The sequence below is a fragment of the Seriola aureovittata genome, chromosome 13 (genome assembly GCF_021018895.1).
Source record: "Seriola aureovittata isolate HTS-2021-v1 ecotype China chromosome 13, ASM2101889v1, whole genome shotgun sequence".
Lineage (NCBI taxonomy): Eukaryota > Metazoa > Chordata > Actinopteri > Carangiformes > Carangidae > Seriola > Seriola aureovittata.
The window spans coordinates 11,904,115-11,920,216 of NC_079376.1; the positions used below are offsets into that span (position 1 = coordinate 11,904,115).

Below are 16,102 nucleotides of genomic sequence, written 5' to 3' on the forward strand. Positions count from 1 at the left end.
GTGTTTGGCCTTTTTAAGGCAGCCCAATCGGGTTACTTGGAGGTAGACAACTCCCAGTCGCTGCTGTCCGCCCCTCACACCCATTGGCTCCCATCGGGCAGGGCCGCAGAGGAGAGTTTGAAACGGTCACTGCTGATCTTCCCCACCGTCAAAATCAACACTGTTATCACAGTGGTCCTCATCGGCATGTGTAATATATGACTGACCAAGTGGGCTACTTAAGCAGGGTGCTCAGGAGGCCATGTGCAGTATATTGTGCTAAGTTTAGGACACAACATCAGGAAGCCATGTGCAGTCTGATGCAATTCAGTAAAGCAGGACAAATATCTGAGATTTATAATCACGTTTGATGATACTTTTAGAGAAATACCGATTTAACTCTAGCCTGTGTTAATTTACAATGCATTGGTAATAGTAAGATACTGGCTCTCAAAGATGGATCACTACCTGGGTAAAGCAGAAAACAGGTCAGTAGCCCTAAAAGACTTAGGTTTACTCCACATAGACTGTATATAACAAAACCCCAGATCATTTGGGTCAACATAATTTGATTAACATTTGTACCACTTAAGTGCATTGTCAACTATGATGGGTCTTCCCTCCCCCATCCTGAGCTGTGGACTCCTGTCAAAAATAAGGTTTTAAGATCTCAATTGTTGCCGTCTAATACAGCAGTCCTATAAATCCTACCAAATAAGTAAAATATTGTTCTGTGTCAAGTAATGAACACATATTAGCTAAGCGTAAATAATAACTAATAAGTGAGTGTATATACCGTATATCCGTATATGCATATACTCTATTCTATATATGCTTTATGAACAGGTGCAGCAGAAAGAGAGGAGAGGGAGAGACAAACAGGTGTGGGAGCGGCTTTAAGTCTAGAGATTAAGTGTCAAGATCATCAAATATTTTGACATTGGTTCATATTTGTTTTAAAAATTTTGTTATTTACACAGAGGCTGATCGAGTAGTCTGTTTGAGACACCAATAAATGCGAACACGAAAACTCCACAACACAATATTGACGTACACGCCCAGTTCTGACGTTTAAGTTTACGTCATGACGCATAATAGAGCCGGCTAGGAGTTCTGTGAGAGCTCATTTGCTCATTTTTAAGTTAAGGAAAAACATTTTGTAGACACTTTCAGACTCAACAAATTGTATACAGTGCTTGAGTGCACATGATGTCGGGATTTGGGCTTTTTAGTAACACAGTTTAGTTGGTTGCTAGCAACCAAAAAGCTAAACTATTTACTAACATATGCAGCAAAACAGAAGAATAATGGACTTTATTGCTGGATCTGCAGGAGGTATGATTATATTTTAAAAAGTTAGACTTAGGCTAAAAATAAAATATATTATTTTATTTTATTTTATTTCATTAATATGTATTATTTATTTATTTCACTGTTTACACCTAATATTAGTGTTGCTGGCTGACTTGTACTGGACCTGGGGAACATTCATTGTACTCCTCAGGCTTTGTGTTTATCATCTGACCTGATGCTTGTGTTTGCAGGGGCATTTGGTGTGATGGTTGGCTACCCTTTTGACACTGTTAAGGTATGGTTGGAAACACACACACACACACACACACACACACCACTCATACTGTCCTTGCTGCTGCTTGAAGAGTCACATCTTGAAATCCTTCTCTCCTTCATGAACTCTTTGTAGGTGAACATTCAAACCCAAAACATGTACAGAGGAATTTGGCATTGTGTCCAGTCGACATACAAAAACCAGGGGGTGAGTGTTTCAAACTGTAAAATATTGTCAGTGACATCTGATTTTTCACTATTGTGGCCTAGTTAAAACTTTCTGTGTATCTACACTGTGAATACTCCCTGAAACCCCACCACCTGTCTACATAAACGCACATCTGGAACACTATCATCCTATTATTCTTTAAACCTGCTGTGCTTAACTGTGTCTTCTCTTAGGTGTATGGTTTCTACAAGGGCATGACGATGCCAGTCATAGCTGTGTCCCTCAGCTTCTCTTTGGCGTTTGGCACCTACAGGAATGTCCTGCAGTATCTCTGTAAATTACGGCATGGGACACCCGAGGCCCGGCCTGCCACATGTGATCTCTTTCTCTCAGGTCTGACTGGAGGAGTTGCACAGGTAAATATTTTTTTCAAAGTGTATTTATTGATCTTTGTCTGGAACCTGTCACACTGATTTCATATAGTTAAAAGCATTTGAGACCAATTCAGATGTTTCTAGAAGGACTTCCACCTATACAAAGAATATTTGCACATGTAATTGCTGTTTATATTTGTTTTGCAGCACGTCTCATGTAAAGCAAATACATTTAATTCTTTACAGCCTGGAAGAGACTTTAACATGCGTCTCCTTTGAATGACTGGAGGGTAGTTTCCATCCAATAACACCAAACAACCAAAGCAAAGAGGCAAAGACCTGTCTGGTGTAATATTTGTATTCTTGTTATTTAAATCTTGGAAAAATATTGAAATGCTTTGTTTTTCCGACTTTTCTGTGTTTAAACTTTCAGGTGGAATCCAGATCTTTAATTTCAAAATACTTCAATACCTTCATTTCTTTTGCTCAGGTTTTACTGGTGTCCCCAGCTGACATGGTGAAGGTGCGTCTGCAGTGTCAGAGGGTTGCGTTTTCGAAATTGACAGCAGAAGCCCTGAAACCAAAATACCATGGCCCCATCCACTGTCTGCTGACCATCGCCCGTGAAGAAGGAGCTCTGGGCCTCTACAAGGGAGCCCAGGCTCTGGCACTAAGAGACGGACCCTTCTTTGCCACCTTCCTCACTAGTTATCATATCATCTGTGAACAGCTGACACCTCCAGGACTGACTGAACCAGGTAAATCCAAACACAACTTACCTGTTAAATATAGGAGTAAATCTGCTCTAAAACACCCAGGATCTGATATTAATAAGTATTGGAAGTATGGATAGCACAATTGGGAGCCAGTTGTCATGTTCTTAGTAAAGTAACTATTAATGTCATTGGAATCATATCAGACAAATGTTTCCTTTTCGTACAGAGTGGAAAGTGGTGCTTCTGGCAGGAGGTCTGTCAGGGATGTGTGGCTGGTGTGTTAGCACGCCAATGGATCTGATCAAAGCTCGTCTCCAGATGGACTGGATTGGGCAGCGGAGGTACCGAGGCTTTTTGCACTGTATCACAGACAGCGTCCGCTCTGAGGGTCCTGGTGTCTTCTTCAGGGGTCTGAGTCTCAACTGCATGCGAGCCGTCCCTGTCAACATGGCAGTCCTCTCCTCGTATGAGATAGTGATGCGCCTGCTCAAACAAACAAATTGACTCGAACTCGCTTTTCTCACCTGAATGTTCATAATGAAAGGGGAACACACCAGAATTTTACTTTCCACATTTGGACCTGGGAATTCTGACGAGGAAACTTCAAATAATGCCGCAATGAAGGATTTTCCTGGAAGGTTGTGCTGAATAATATATTTACATTATTTTTGTATGACACAAATTTATTAAGTAAGTAAATGTTTTTTTATAAAGAATATTGGAGGTGTGGAGTTGTACGAAACTGACAATGACAATCTGTTAGTGAAGTGGTTCTCAGGCACCTTTAGTACTGGTTCAAAGTGAAGTAAGACTTCAGCAAGACAATAATATCACAGAATGCCTATGTTGATATGTTTGATGGGTGTGATATTGTGGGAAAAATGGGTACTCTTTCTATTTAACCCTAGAAATATTAAAACAATATTATGTGCATGCATGCACTAGGAAACACTTAACACTGAAACCAGGTGACAATGCCGCCATCTGTAGGACATGAGGGGTCACTCAATGCTTTGATGAGTATGAAATTGATGCAAATCATATGCTATGGCATTTACAGTCACCAGCTCTAGGTCTAGGATATAATTACATTTTTAAATAAAACATGTTTTCCAAAGTTTTGTTGTTGAAGTACAGTTTTATTTTTAGTCTGGGCATAAGTTGAATGAAACCTCTTGATTTAAACCATGCTTAGAGAAAAAGCTGATTCAAATCTCCTCACAATTACATTTGCTTTAATTTCCTTAACGAAGCCAGATGAAGACTTAATGGTATGTGCTCCAACTCTGAAGAGATTAACGTATCATAATATATCTCATATTATCATATTACACCTCTCTCTTCACACCATATACAACACACCTGTTTTGATAATCACAAAGTAACAATTATTATTCTGAAGGCTTTTTTCCTAAAGTAAAATAAGACCTTTTAACAAACATCCTGCAAAGTGGATGTGTAGCTGTGTTACTGCTGGTCACTGCGCAGATTTTACCACAATATGCACTGTACTCCTCTTGAATCTTCTTTTGCTCCTGAACCGATTTCGCAGCGCTGCAAACACTTCATGAAGAAAAACATGTACATTTAACAAGTAGCGTGAAGGCGTGGGCAATGCCATGCTTAGTTTTGACACAGAGAAGCAAATAATCTCTAGTAATTAACATATATACTTTTTTTTTACATTTTTCTCCAGTTCTGATGCAAACTGTATGAGACAATGTAATATGTAATGAAATTACATTGCTTTTAGATGGAAAAAAGATAGATGCATTGATCTTGATCTTGTATTGAGATTAACAACATAATGACCCCCGACATCTCAGAAGCTCGAGCAGACTACAACTTAAAATTCAAAGGTCTTGGAGTCATGAACTGCTTTACTGTCTCATCTGTAACTTGTTTGCGTCTCTCTTGATGCTGAGTGATCATCGGCTGCAGAGTCTCAATCAAAATCTTCTTCAATTCTCCTGTTAGCAGAGCTCCACTTGAATAGTCCTGCAGAGAGAAGAGGTGGGGTGAGGGTGCAGAAAAGAATTTAAGGATGATGAGTGAGCAAAGAGGAATGATAAAAAAAAAATAAAGAGCTCACGGGAAGAGACAAATCAGGGAAAACAAAATACATAAAGAGTGTGATTAGCAAAGGAAATTAAGCCTGAAAAATCATATTGGATTCCCTTGTTCTTTACAGCCTCACCTGTCTGATCTTCTCCAGCTGCTCATCGTCCTCCAGGAAGAAGGTCAAGTACATGAAGGCGACGTCTACGTCTGGGTTTCCACCGTACTTCCTGTGCTCTTCTACTGTGTCTTTCCCCCCCGAAAATGCATGTTTGTTGACCTGTAAGTAACAGTTACACAGATCAGCTATTCAGCAAACATAGGCAATACAAATCTGACTAGTAAGTAGTGACTTGTAATAACTAGTAATAGCAGCACCTTGTTTTTGATCTGTTTGGGTGTGTCCGTGAGGAAGATGGAGGAGTTGGCGTCACTGGCGCTCATCTTGGTCTGCGCCCCCTGCAAGGCGGGGAAGAAGGTGGAGTGCAGCAGTGCTGGTTTGGGATAGCCGATCCTTGGAGCTACATCACGGGTCATCCTGAAGTAAGGGTCCTGCATGAGTGAGAGGACAGATACACGCATTATTTTAACCAATGAATGCCAGTACATAGTATTGTTATCTAATAATGCAGTGCTGTCCCGACCTGGTCTATGGCGCAGGGGATCAGACACTGTATGTCCTTCCTGCCTCCAAAGATCTGTGGAAAAGAGTTACTGAAGGACGGAGCTGCCTGGATGGCTGGGAAGCTGATCTTTCCTAGACGATAAAAAATAATAAACACCATAAAATACCAAAATACAATCACACTTCAGAATCAGGACATAATGAAGTAAAACCACAAACAACAGTATACTGAGACATTTTGTCCATCAAAAAATTTTAACTAATTTTAAGTACCAAACATTTACAGGTAATCATATATGTGAGATTTGTTATGTATGAAAACATCTGTACTTGAAAACAGCTCTTTGAGCTCTGGCAACCAGCTATGAGCATTTAGCTTCTTACAAATTATATCATAAGAAAATGATTTGATCAGTTACAAAAAGTTGTAGCATTAAACAGTTAATGTAATGTTTCTTCCTCTTACCAAAGTATTGGTTGTATTTTTTTGACACTAAAGACTTTTCAGATGTCTTACCAATGCAGTCACTGTCTGTGAAGCCAAAGATGCCTTTGACCTGGTTAAATGTGACATGCTTCTGGATCTTAACCACATTCCTGTAGAATTCAGGACATGCTCTGTGGAAATTAAGTCAAAATTAGTATATTAAAAAAGAAAACAATTCAGATAGCAATAGGAAATTATATGCTGACTCAGTTACATGAAAGGTGGATCATTCATTGCTAATAATTTTACCCCATGTAGTCAAGGTCAGAGAAGATGAAAGTCTTGTTGACATCAAAACCACACGCGATGATGTCCTTGGCATTTTCCACAGCGAAATGGTGGCAGTCTTCTATTGTTAGATCCTTCCACAGATACTTTTCATCATCAGTCATCTGGATCACCAGGGGGATGTCAAATACATCCTGAAGCCACCTGGAGAAATGAAGTAGGTTTCAGTTATAAATTACAATCAATAAAGTTAAAATCTACAAGTAAGATCAGGTATACAGGTGAAGGACTGAGATAACTTGGTGAATAGAACTCACTTGGTGAAGATGAAGGGGATGAGGTGACCAACGTGCATGGCTTCAGAGGACGGACCTCTGCCAGTGTAAAGGTAGAAGGACTTTTGCTTCTCACATGCATCAAGCACCTGATGCATATCTCTATCAAAACAAAAATAGGCATACAAGGTAAGTGATTCATTGACATACTATTCCCCCATGAACATCCACATTCTTGCCATCGTCTGTTTTACTAAACAGGAAAAAGATTCAGACTCACTGATAATGTGACACTGAGTAATTTGTGAAACATACGAGGAGTTACTGTAATTGAGTAATAAAGCTGATGAAATATCTTCAGTTCCTAGAACGCTGACCTGTGTGAAAAGAAGATTCCTCTTCTCAGAAAGCGGTGAGGTTTCTGTCCCGAGACTTTTTCTATTCTGTCCACCAGCTCCTTTTCGATTTTACTGCTGCCAAACCTCACTAAAGAAAGACATGACACAATGTTAATTTCTCAGCTTGAACAAACCTTAAAGAACTTCATAGTTAGAGCTACAGTATATTGTTGAGATTCATATTCTGAATCCAAAAATAAGAAAGAAAACATAGCGCTTCAGCTCTTCAAGTAAAGGCCACGCACGAAGCTCATGTAAATCTTACCTATGAGTTTGTCGTAGTCTACCCCCTTGGCACTGGTGGTGGAGACGTTCCATGGATCAACTGTGTCTTCATCCTTTGCATCATCTGCTGCTGGCCCATTGTTGGGGACAACAGAGTTTTCTGAGGGGGGACTTCCTGCTTTGTAGTCCTGACCTGTCATCTGTTTGTAGTCCACTTTCAACTTCAGCAGCAACTGGACAGCAGCATCAATTTCAGCCTGTAAAACCCAATCACTGCTGTCAGAAAAATCACACCAATAAAAGCAGCCAAATCCCACCAGAATCAGATAAAAAGTTTATATTTTAAAGCATCAGTTTATCCAAATTACGTAAAGGCTTCCAGATAGTTTCGGTTTAAGTTGAAATATCTGTCTCTTAAGATTTCTGCTTCCCGCTATTACAGTGAAGATGAATGGACATTTAATCTGTGGAGTAGTGGCAGAAAATATTAAATGACATTTATCTGAAAACCACAAACTGCCAACAAGTAGGAAGTGAGAATACGTCATGTTTTTTTTGTAACTTTGTTTAACCAAACCCATCGAATAAAAATACTGTTATTGCAAGGTAGTTTACAAGCACTTACTTTCTCAGCTTTAGCTGTCTTCAAGACTCTGACTTTATCTCCTTGAGCGTTCAGTTTTTCATACAGCTCCATTGGACTATTCGCTCCTTCGCCGTCACCCTGACAGTCTGTCATCTTCTTCACACTGCCCAAGAGATGGGATAAAACTAATTTGTTACCAAACACATGACATAGGTAAATATGACATGTTCTGAAGAGCATCTGGATCAAAGTTAACACTGTTAGTGATACTGTACTGTATCATCTTCCACAGCAGTCTGAGAAGACTCCCATATGTGAACACACAACAGATAACTTAGGTAGCTTTTCAACAGCTAAGCGTCCGATATTACTGATTATTTAGATTTATCTTACCCTCATAGATGTCATATATGATACAGTTACTGAAATTACAATAAATGATGGAGTAGCGACAATATAAGACTAAATATAATTACTAGCCGGCATACCGTATGATACTCTGCACAGAAGACTGACAGCTTGCATCAGCTTGAGGTAGGATTCGGATCAAATTCTTCCCTCGAAACATGGCTTCCTCAATAGTTCCGCTATGGATTCGATGGTGCAAATGAATGAATGAGAAAAAAAAATGTTACTTTGGGGGCTGCATTATATAGTTTTAAAACAAATATGGCTTTTTGTATTTTTTCAGATTCATTGGACATGAATCAAAAAAGCCTTAATATAATATAAGTAACCTTAATGCGGCATATTTCGGAGGGGACGGACAGCCGTTAGTACCTACCGGTTGCTTTCAAAATAAAGGTTTTACCTGTAGAATGACTCACGACATGAGTGGGAAATCGAAACGATCCTTTTATTTTGAAACGTTGCCTTTACTCAAATGGTTTTGCTGGATGTTGTTACCGTGTGTGACTGTTAACTCTCAGAAGTCGGATATATTGATGGATTTACAGGACTGCAAGTATAAAATGTTACACGCAGATTTACTGGATAGTTTTTCATTCTTTGTAGGTTATATTAGGCTTTTAGCCAGAAGTGCAATTGATTGACGTTAGCTAAATTGCTATATAGGCGCTACTTAACACACAAACCTAACGCGTAATTTAGCTTTAAACTTTAGGATATACGTTAACGTTTGTAGTGACAGCGTCCAGTCTTTACGTTTATAAGTTAAGTAACAGTAAGAAACAGTGTGTTTGCTCTGTCTGAAGGTAGTAAATTGAGCTAGCTGGCAGTTTGCTCTCTTTCTGTTTTGGCTTTGTGTTGACTAGATAACAAGCCTTAACAGGACGACTAGTCACGTAGCATTAGCGTTTCATGCCCAACTCGAAATTCTGGGCTCTACCGAAAATGATCGTCCTGCCCTGTCCTATTTTATTAAGATGAGCCCATTGTGGAGTTTCCCTCTTTATATTTATCTCCCCAGCTGATTGGCTGGTGCGTGGAGGTGGCTGCTAGACATTTCACCTCACTAGTGACAGTAAATTCCCATTTGTAAATTTGTGGTTAAACTGCCAGGTCACGTTATTTTAATGTCAACAAATCTACCTAAAAGTGACAAGTGAGTATGCTATTTTTAGGTGCAGAAGTCCAAGCATCCACTAGATGTCACCCTTAGGTATGTTATGGAATAACTATACTTAGAGCTCACCTGTTGTCCCTTTATTTTTTAAGAGTGTCCTATGAAGATGTCTTCATTAGTGGCCTATGAGGATTCAGAGTCAGAGGATGAATTTCTGGATCAAACGAAGGAGGGAACATCAGCTTCTGTCCAAACTGGATCTTATGAACAAAACCAAGAAGTTGTGATGTGTAATAACTCAGATGTACCAGCCAAGCCTCGAAGTTTTACCCATGACCCTGAGGGGACGGTGTTGGAATATCATGGGAATATCTCAGAAAGAACCATTTCCTGTTTGCAGCTGTTGTCACCATGGCTACAGCAGGTGTAAGGCTGCAGTGTTTTAAGTTGATAACACAAATGCCATTTTAGTTTCAGTTACCGATAGTTATTTAAGAAGCAGATTACCCCAATGAGTCATAAGCTAGGATCCACTCAGCGTGTCTTTAAGTGGCCGGTGAAATTAAGGGGGACGCAAATAAACAAGTGCTTAGTTTCCACCATGCACAGGTCTCGCATTGTGCAGGATTATTGCAATTGCGTGTGGATTGAATGGTGGTGTTATTGTGCATAATCATTAATGCTGTCATTCATAGAGAGCAGCCTGGAGACAGAGCTTAAACAACATGCCACTTTGTCAGACTTGTTATGTAAAAGTCTGTGTTTAGTTGAGAGCTTTTGTGACTATAGATGCTGTCATCAATTGCTGTTTAATAGATTTCCATGTTACCTTGAGATGGCAGTCTTTCACTAAGCCTAAGATTTTACAGAGAATTTATATAGCCTGTTGCACAGTGAATGGAAATATTCTTAATAGATTCATCGCTACAATATTTAGCTTTTTAGCTTTTACACCTCCAGGACTGACTGAACCAGGTATTTCCAAACACAACTTACCTGTTAAATATAGGAGTAAATCTGCTCTAAAACACCCAGGATCTGATATTAGTATTGAAAGTATGGATAGCACAATTGGGAGCCAGTTGTCATGTTCTTAGTAAAGTAACTTATAATGTCATTGGAATCATATCAGACAAATGTTTCCTTTTCGTACAGAGTGGAAAGTGGTGCTTCTGGCAGGAGGTCTGTCAGGGATGTGTGGCTGGTGTGTTAGCACGCCAATGGATCTGATCAAAGCTCGTCTCCAGATGGACTGGATTGGGCAGCGGAGGTACCGAGGCTTTTTGCACTGTATCACAGACAGCGTCCGCTCTGAGGGTCCTGGTGTCTTCTTCAGGGGTCTGAGTCTCAACCGCATGCGAGCCGTCCCTGTCAACATGGCAGTCCTCTCCTCGTATGAGATAGTGATGCGCCTGCTCAAACAAACAAATTAACTCGAACTCGCTTTTCTCACCTGAATGTTCATAATGAAAGGGGAACACACCAGAATTTTACTTTCCACATTTGCACCTGGGAATTCTGACAAGGAAACTTCAAATAATGCCGCAATGAAGGATTTTCCTGGAAGGTTGTGCTGAATAATATATTTACATTATTTTTGTATGACACAAATTTATTAAGTAAGTAAATGTTTTTTTTATAAAGAATATTGGAGGTGTGGAGTTGTACGAAACTGACAATGACAATCTGTTAGTGAAGTGGTTCTCAGGCACCTTTAGTACTGGTTCAAAGTGAAGTAAGACTTCAGCAAGACAATAATATCACAGAATGCCTATGTTGATATGTTTGATGGGTGTGATATTGTGGGAAAAATGGGTACTCTTTCTATTTAACCCTAGAAATATTAAAACAATATTATGTGCATGCATGCACTAGGAAACACTTAACACTGAAACCAGGTGACAATGCCGCCATCTGTAGGACATGAGGGGTCACTCAATGCTTTGATGAGTATGAAATTGATGCAAATCATATGCTATGGCATTTACAGTCACCAGCTCCAGGTATAGGATATGATTACATTTTTAAATAAAACATGTTTTCCAAAGTTTTGTTGTTGAAGTACAGTTTTATTTTTAGTCTGGGCATAAGTTGAATGAAACCTCTTGATTTAAACCATGCTGATTCAAATCTCCTCACAATTACATTTGCTTTAATTTCCTTAACGAAGCCAGATGAAGACTTAATGGTATGTGCTCCAACTCTGAAGAGATTAACGTATCATAATATATCTCATATTATCATATTACACCTCTCTCTTCACACCATATACAACACACCTGTTTTGATAATCACAAAGTAACAATTATTATTCTGAAGGCTTTTTTTCCTAAAGTAAAATAAGAGCTTTTAACAAACATCCTGCAAAGTGGATGTGTAGCTGTGTTACTGCTGGTCACTGCGCAGATTTTGCCACAATATGCACTGTACTCCTCTTGAATCTTCTTTTGCTCCTGAACCGATTTCGCAGCGCTGCAAACACTTCATGAAGAAAAACATGTACATTTAACAAGTAGCGTGAAGGCGTGGGCAATGCCATGCTTAGTTTTGACACAGAGAAGCAAATAATCTCTAGTAATTAACATTTACTTTTTTTTACATTTTTGTGTAATGTAATGAAATTACATTGATTTTAGATGGAAAAAAGATAGATGCTGTGATGGAAATCTGAAAATGAAGAGTTGACAAAATGATCAAGTTGTCTTTATATAGTTTAATAAAAGCTTTGCAAAGGATTAGCGTACAGTCACACAGTGCAACCGCAGACTGTTGTCGAACAAAGAGTGTATATGAACTCTATATGAAGAGGGAAAAAGGAGGCATGGTCAGGATTTGTGTTTGCGAACAATGATGGATACTATCAAAACTGTCTAACTGTCGAAAAGAAGTAACAGATAGTTCCAGATAAGGAGTTTACATGTAAGACAGATTCATAGTGCCAAATAAAGATTATAAATGTGAGGACAGATTCATGTCCAAGGTTATAGAAAGCCATACAAAGTGCAGAATATGATTTTTCTATTACAATGCATTATTTGATCTTGTATTGAGATCAACAACATAATGACCCCCGACATCTCAGAAGCTCGAGCAGACTACAACTTAAAATTCAAAGGTCTTGGAGTCATGAACTGTTTTACTGTCTCATCTGTAACTTGTTTGCGTCTCTCTTGATGCTGAGTGATCATCGGCTGCAGAGTCTCAATCAAAATCTTCTTCACTTCTCCGGTTAGCAGAGCTCCACTTGAATAGTCCTGCAGAGAGAAGAGGTGGGGTGAGCGTGCAGAAAAGAATTTAAGGAGGATGAATGAGCAGAGAGGAATAATAAAAAAGAAAAATAAAGAGCTCACGGGAAGAGACAAATCAGGGAAAACAAAATACAGAAAGAGTGTGATTAGCAAAGGAAATTAAGCCTGAAAAATCATATTGGATTCCCTTGTTCTTTACAGCCTCACCTGTCTGATCTTCTCCAGCTGCTCATCGTCCTCCAGGAAGAAGGTCAAGTACATGAAGGCGACGTCTACGTCTGGGTTTCCACCGTACTTCCTGTGCTCTTCTACTGTGTCTTTCCCCCCCGAAAATGCATGTTTGTTGACCTGTAAGTAACAGTTACACAGATCAGCTATTCAGCAAACATAGGCAATACAAATCTGACTAGTAAGTAGTGACTTGTAATAACTAGTAATAGCAGCACCTTGTTTTTGATCTGTTTGGGTGTGTCCGTGAGGAAGATGGAGGAGTTGGCGTCACTGGCGCTCATCTTGGTCTGCGCCCCCTGCAAGGCGGGGAAGAAGGTGGAGTGCAGCAGTGCTGGTTTGGGATAGCCGATCCTTGGAGCTACATCACGGGTCATCCTGAAGTAAGGGTCCTGCATGAGTGAGAGGACAGATACACACATTATTTTAACCAATGAATGCCAGTACATAGTATTGTTATCTAATAATGCAGTGCTGTCCCGACCTGGTCTATGGCGCAGGGGATCAGACACTGTATGTCCGTCCTATCTCCAAAGATCTGTGGAAAAGAGTTACTGAAGGACGGAGCTGCCTGGATGGCTGGGAAGCTGATCTTTCCTGGACGATAAAAAATAATAAACACCATAAAATACCAAAATACAATCACACTTCAGACACTGGCCTGACTGTGAAAGCAATTTGAAAACAGCTCTTTGAGCTCTGGCAACCAGCACGAGCATTTAGCTTCTTACAAATTATATCATTCATCATAAGAAAAAGATTTGATCAGTTACAGAAAGTTGCAGCAATAAAAAGTTAATTTAATGTTTCCTCCTCTTACCAAAGTATGAGGAGAATATTTTAAGGATTGCTCAAAGTCAAGTGTTTTTTTTTTTTTTTTAAGTCACCAAGGACTTTTCAGATGTCTTACCAATGCAGTCACTGTCTGTGAAGCCAAAGATGCCTTTGACCTGGTTAAATGTGACATGCTTCTGGATCTTAACCACATTCCTGTAGAATTCAGGACATGCTCTGTGGAAATTAAGTCAAAATTAGTATATTAAAAAAGAAAACATTTCAGACAGAAATAGGAAATTATATGCTGACTCAGTTACATGAAAGGTGGATCATTCATTGCTAATAATTTTACCCCATGTAGTCAAGGTCAGAGAAGATGAAAGTCTTGTTGACATCAAAACCACACGCGATGATGTCCTTGGCATTTTCCACAGCGAAATGGTGGCAGTCTTCTATTGTTAGATCCTTCCACAGATACTTTTCATCATCAGTCATCTGGATCACCAGGGGGATGTCAAATACATCCTGAAGCCACCTGGAGAAATGAAGTAAGTTTCAGTTATAAATTACAATCAATAAAGTTAAAATCTACAAGTAAGATCAGGTATACAGGTGAAGGACTGAGATAACTTGGTGAATAGAACTCACTTGGTGAAGATGAAGGGGATGAGGTGACCAACGTGCATGGCTTCAGAGGACGGACCTCTGCCAGTGTAAAGGTAGAAGGACTTTTGCTTCTCACATGCATCAAGCACCTGATGCATATCTCTATCAAAACAAAAATAGGCATACAAGGTAAGTGATTCATTGACATACTATTCCCCCATGAACATCCACATTCTTGCCATCGTCTGTTTTACTAAACAGGAAAAAGATTCAGACTCACTGATAATGTGACACTGAGTAATTTGTGAAACATACGAGGAGTTACTGTAATTGAGTAATAAAGCTGATGAAATATCTTCAGTTCCTAGAACGCTGACCTGTGTGAAAAGAAGATTCCTCTTCTCAGAAAGCGGTGAGGTTTCTGTCCCGAGACTTTTTCTATTCTGTCCACCAGCTCCTTTTCGATTTTACTGCTGCCAAACCTCACTAAAGAAAGACATGACACAATGTTAATTTCTCAGCTTGAACAAACCTTAAAGAACTTCATAGTTAGAGCTACAGTATATTGTTGAGATTCATATTCTGAATCCAAAAATAAGAAAGAAAACATAGCGCTTCAGCTCTTCAAGTAAAGGCCACGCACGAAGCTCATGTAAATCTTACCTATGAGTTTGTCGTAGTCTACCCCCTTGGCACTGGTGGTGGAGACGTTCCATGGATCAACTGTGTCTTCATCCTTTGCATCATCTGCTGCTGGCCCATTGTTGGGGACAACAGAGTTTTCTGAGGGGGGACTTCCTGCTTTGTAGTCCTGACCTGTCATCTGTTTGTAGTCCACTTTCAACTTCAGCAGCAACTGGACAGCAGCATCAATTTCAGCCTGTAAAACCCAATCACTGCTGTCAGAAAAATCACACCAATAAAAGCAGCCAAATCCCACCAGAATCAGATAAAAAGTTTATATTTTAAAGCATCAGTTTATCCAAATTACGTAAAGGCTTCCAGATAGTTTCGGTTTAAGTTGAAATATCTGTCTCTTAAGATTTCTGCTTCCCGCTATTACAGTGAAGATGAATGGACATTTAATCAGTGGAGTAGTGGCAGAAAATATTAAATGACATTTATCTGAAAACCACAAACTGCCAACAAGTAGGAAGTGAGAATACGTCATGTTTTTTTTGTAACTTGGTTTAACCAAACCCATCGAATAAAAATACTGTTTTTACAAGGTAGTTTACAAGCACTTACTTTCTCAGCTTTAGCCGTGTTCAAGACTCTGACTTTATCTCCTTGAGCGTTCAGTTTTTCATACAGCTCCATTGGACTATTCGCTCCTTCGCCGTCACCCTGACAGTCTGTCATCTTCTTCACACTGCCCAAGAGATGGGATAAAACTAATTTGTTACCAAACACATGACATAGGTAAATATGACATGTTCTGAAGAGCATCTGGATCAAAGTTAACACTGTTAGTGATACTGTACTGTATCATCTTCCACAGCAGTCTGAGAAGACTCCCATATGTGAATACACAACAGATAACTTAGGTAGCTTTTCAACAGGTAAGCCTCCGATATTACTGATTATTTAGATTTATCTTACCTTCATAGATGTCATATATGATGCAGTTACTGAAATTACAATAAATGATGGAGTAGCGACAATATAAGAATAAATAAAATGACTAGCGCCATACCTTATGATAGTCTTTACACAGAAGACTGACAGCTTGCATCAGCCTAATCAGAAGACTGAAAGTTTGCATCAGCCTTAGTGAGCTAATATGGTCTTCTAGTAAATCCATGAGTAATATCGAAACAGAATCTTTGGATGTATTCAAATCAAATCTTCCCCCCGAAACATGGCTTGCTCAACATTTCCGCTATGGATTCGATGGAGCAAATGAATGAATGCGAAAAAAAAATGTTACTTTGGGGGCTGCATTATATAGTTTAAAAAAAAAATAAGGCTTGTATTTTGTCAGATTCATTGGACATGAATCAAAAAAGCTAAATATAATATAAGTCAACTT

General features: G+C 39.3%; 3 protein-coding genes and 1 long non-coding RNA gene across 6 annotated transcripts; 2 read left to right on the forward strand and 2 right to left on the reverse strand.

Moving 5' to 3' along the window:
- Nucleotides 1-85: 85 nt before the first annotated feature.
- slc25a47b (solute carrier family 25 member 47b) lies at nucleotides 86-3,797 on the forward strand. Of its 2 annotated transcripts, none has more exons than XM_056394290.1 (6): nucleotides 86-467; nucleotides 1,524-1,567; nucleotides 1,682-1,753; nucleotides 1,948-2,130; nucleotides 2,579-2,846; nucleotides 3,031-3,797. In XM_056394290.1, exons 2-6 carry the CDS (start codon nucleotides 1,538-1,540, stop codon nucleotides 3,306-3,308), a joined length of 831 nt encoding a protein of 276 aa, XP_056250265.1. In that variant the 5' UTR covers nucleotides 86-467; nucleotides 1,524-1,537; the 3' UTR covers nucleotides 3,309-3,797. The 2 variants fall into 2 exon arrangements, with proteins under 2 accessions (XP_056250265.1, XP_056250263.1); XM_056394288.1 differs by lacking the exon at nucleotides 86-467 and adding an exon at nucleotides 1,162-1,314.
- A 125-nt stretch (nucleotides 3,798-3,922) lies between these two features.
- On the reverse strand, nucleotides 3,923-8,284 carry LOC130180639 (tryptophan--tRNA ligase, cytoplasmic-like). 2 transcript variants are annotated; one of them, XM_056394282.1, is made up of 11 exons: nucleotides 8,175-8,284; nucleotides 7,726-7,849; nucleotides 7,141-7,357; nucleotides 6,855-6,963; nucleotides 6,520-6,639; nucleotides 6,224-6,406; nucleotides 6,005-6,105; nucleotides 5,507-5,619; nucleotides 5,241-5,414; nucleotides 5,002-5,142; nucleotides 3,923-4,802 (listed from the first exon to the last, which is right to left on the reverse strand). In XM_056394282.1, exons 1-11 carry the CDS (start codon nucleotides 8,252-8,254, stop codon nucleotides 4,644-4,646), a joined length of 1,521 nt encoding a protein of 506 aa, XP_056250257.1. In that variant the 5' UTR covers nucleotides 8,255-8,284; the 3' UTR covers nucleotides 3,923-4,643. The 2 variants fall into 2 exon arrangements, with proteins under 2 accessions (XP_056250257.1, XP_056250258.1); XM_056394283.1 differs by lacking the exon at nucleotides 8,175-8,284 and adding an exon at nucleotides 8,080-8,102.
- A 290-nt stretch (nucleotides 8,285-8,574) lies between these two features.
- Nucleotides 8,575-11,258, forward strand: LOC130179884 (uncharacterized). Its single transcript, XR_008829335.1, has 2 exons — nucleotides 8,575-9,637; nucleotides 10,367-11,258. It is a non-coding gene; the product is annotated as an uncharacterized LOC130179884 (long non-coding RNA).
- Nucleotides 11,259-11,904: 646 nt separating this feature from the next.
- On the reverse strand, nucleotides 11,905-16,008 carry LOC130179883 (tryptophan--tRNA ligase, cytoplasmic-like). The gene is made up of 11 exons (XM_056393000.1): nucleotides 15,767-16,008; nucleotides 15,319-15,442; nucleotides 14,734-14,950; nucleotides 14,448-14,556; nucleotides 14,113-14,232; nucleotides 13,817-13,999; nucleotides 13,598-13,698; nucleotides 13,172-13,284; nucleotides 12,906-13,079; nucleotides 12,667-12,807; nucleotides 11,905-12,465 (listed from the first exon to the last, which is right to left on the reverse strand). The coding sequence occupies exons 2-11, from the start codon at nucleotides 15,430-15,432 to the stop codon at nucleotides 12,307-12,309; spliced, it is 1,431 nt and encodes a 476-aa protein (XP_056248975.1). The 5' UTR covers nucleotides 15,433-15,442; nucleotides 15,767-16,008; the 3' UTR covers nucleotides 11,905-12,306.
- Between the last annotated feature and the right edge of the window lie 94 nt (nucleotides 16,009-16,102).

Coding starts and splice junctions, on each gene's coding strand:
- LOC130179883 (XM_056393000.1), bottom strand. CDS start 15,432: ATGACAGACTGTCAGGGTGACGGCGAAGGAGCGAATAGTCCAATGGAG. Junction 13,285..13,597: donor CACAGACAGTGACTGCATTG/GTAAGACATCTG, acceptor TTTATCGTCCAG/GAAAGATCAGCTTCCCAGCC. Junction 12,466..12,666: donor AGCTGGAGAAGATCAGACAG/GTGAGGCTGTAA, acceptor TTCTCTCTGCAG/GACTATTCAAGTGGAGCTCT.
- slc25a47b (XM_056394288.1), top strand. CDS start 1,266: ATGCAGCAAAACAGAAGAATAATGGACTTTATTGCTGGATCTGCAGGA. Junction 1,315..1,523: donor TATTGCTGGATCTGCAGGAG/GTATGATTATAT, acceptor TTGTGTTTGCAG/GGGCATTTGGTGTGATGGTT. Junction 1,754..1,947: donor CGACATACAAAAACCAGGGG/GTGAGTGTTTCA, acceptor GTCTTCTCTTAG/GTGTATGGTTTCTACAAGGG.
- LOC130180639 (XM_056394282.1), bottom strand. CDS start 8,254: ATGTTTCGAGGGAAGAATTTGATCCGAATCCTACCTCAAGCTGATGCA. Junction 7,358..7,725: donor AGACAGCTAAAGCTGAGAAA/GTAAGTGCTTGT, acceptor TGGGTTTTACAG/GCTGAAATTGATGCTGCTGT. Junction 6,106..6,223: donor TCTGACCTTGACTACATGGG/GTAAAATTATTA, acceptor TAATTTCCACAG/AGCATGTCCTGAATTCTACA.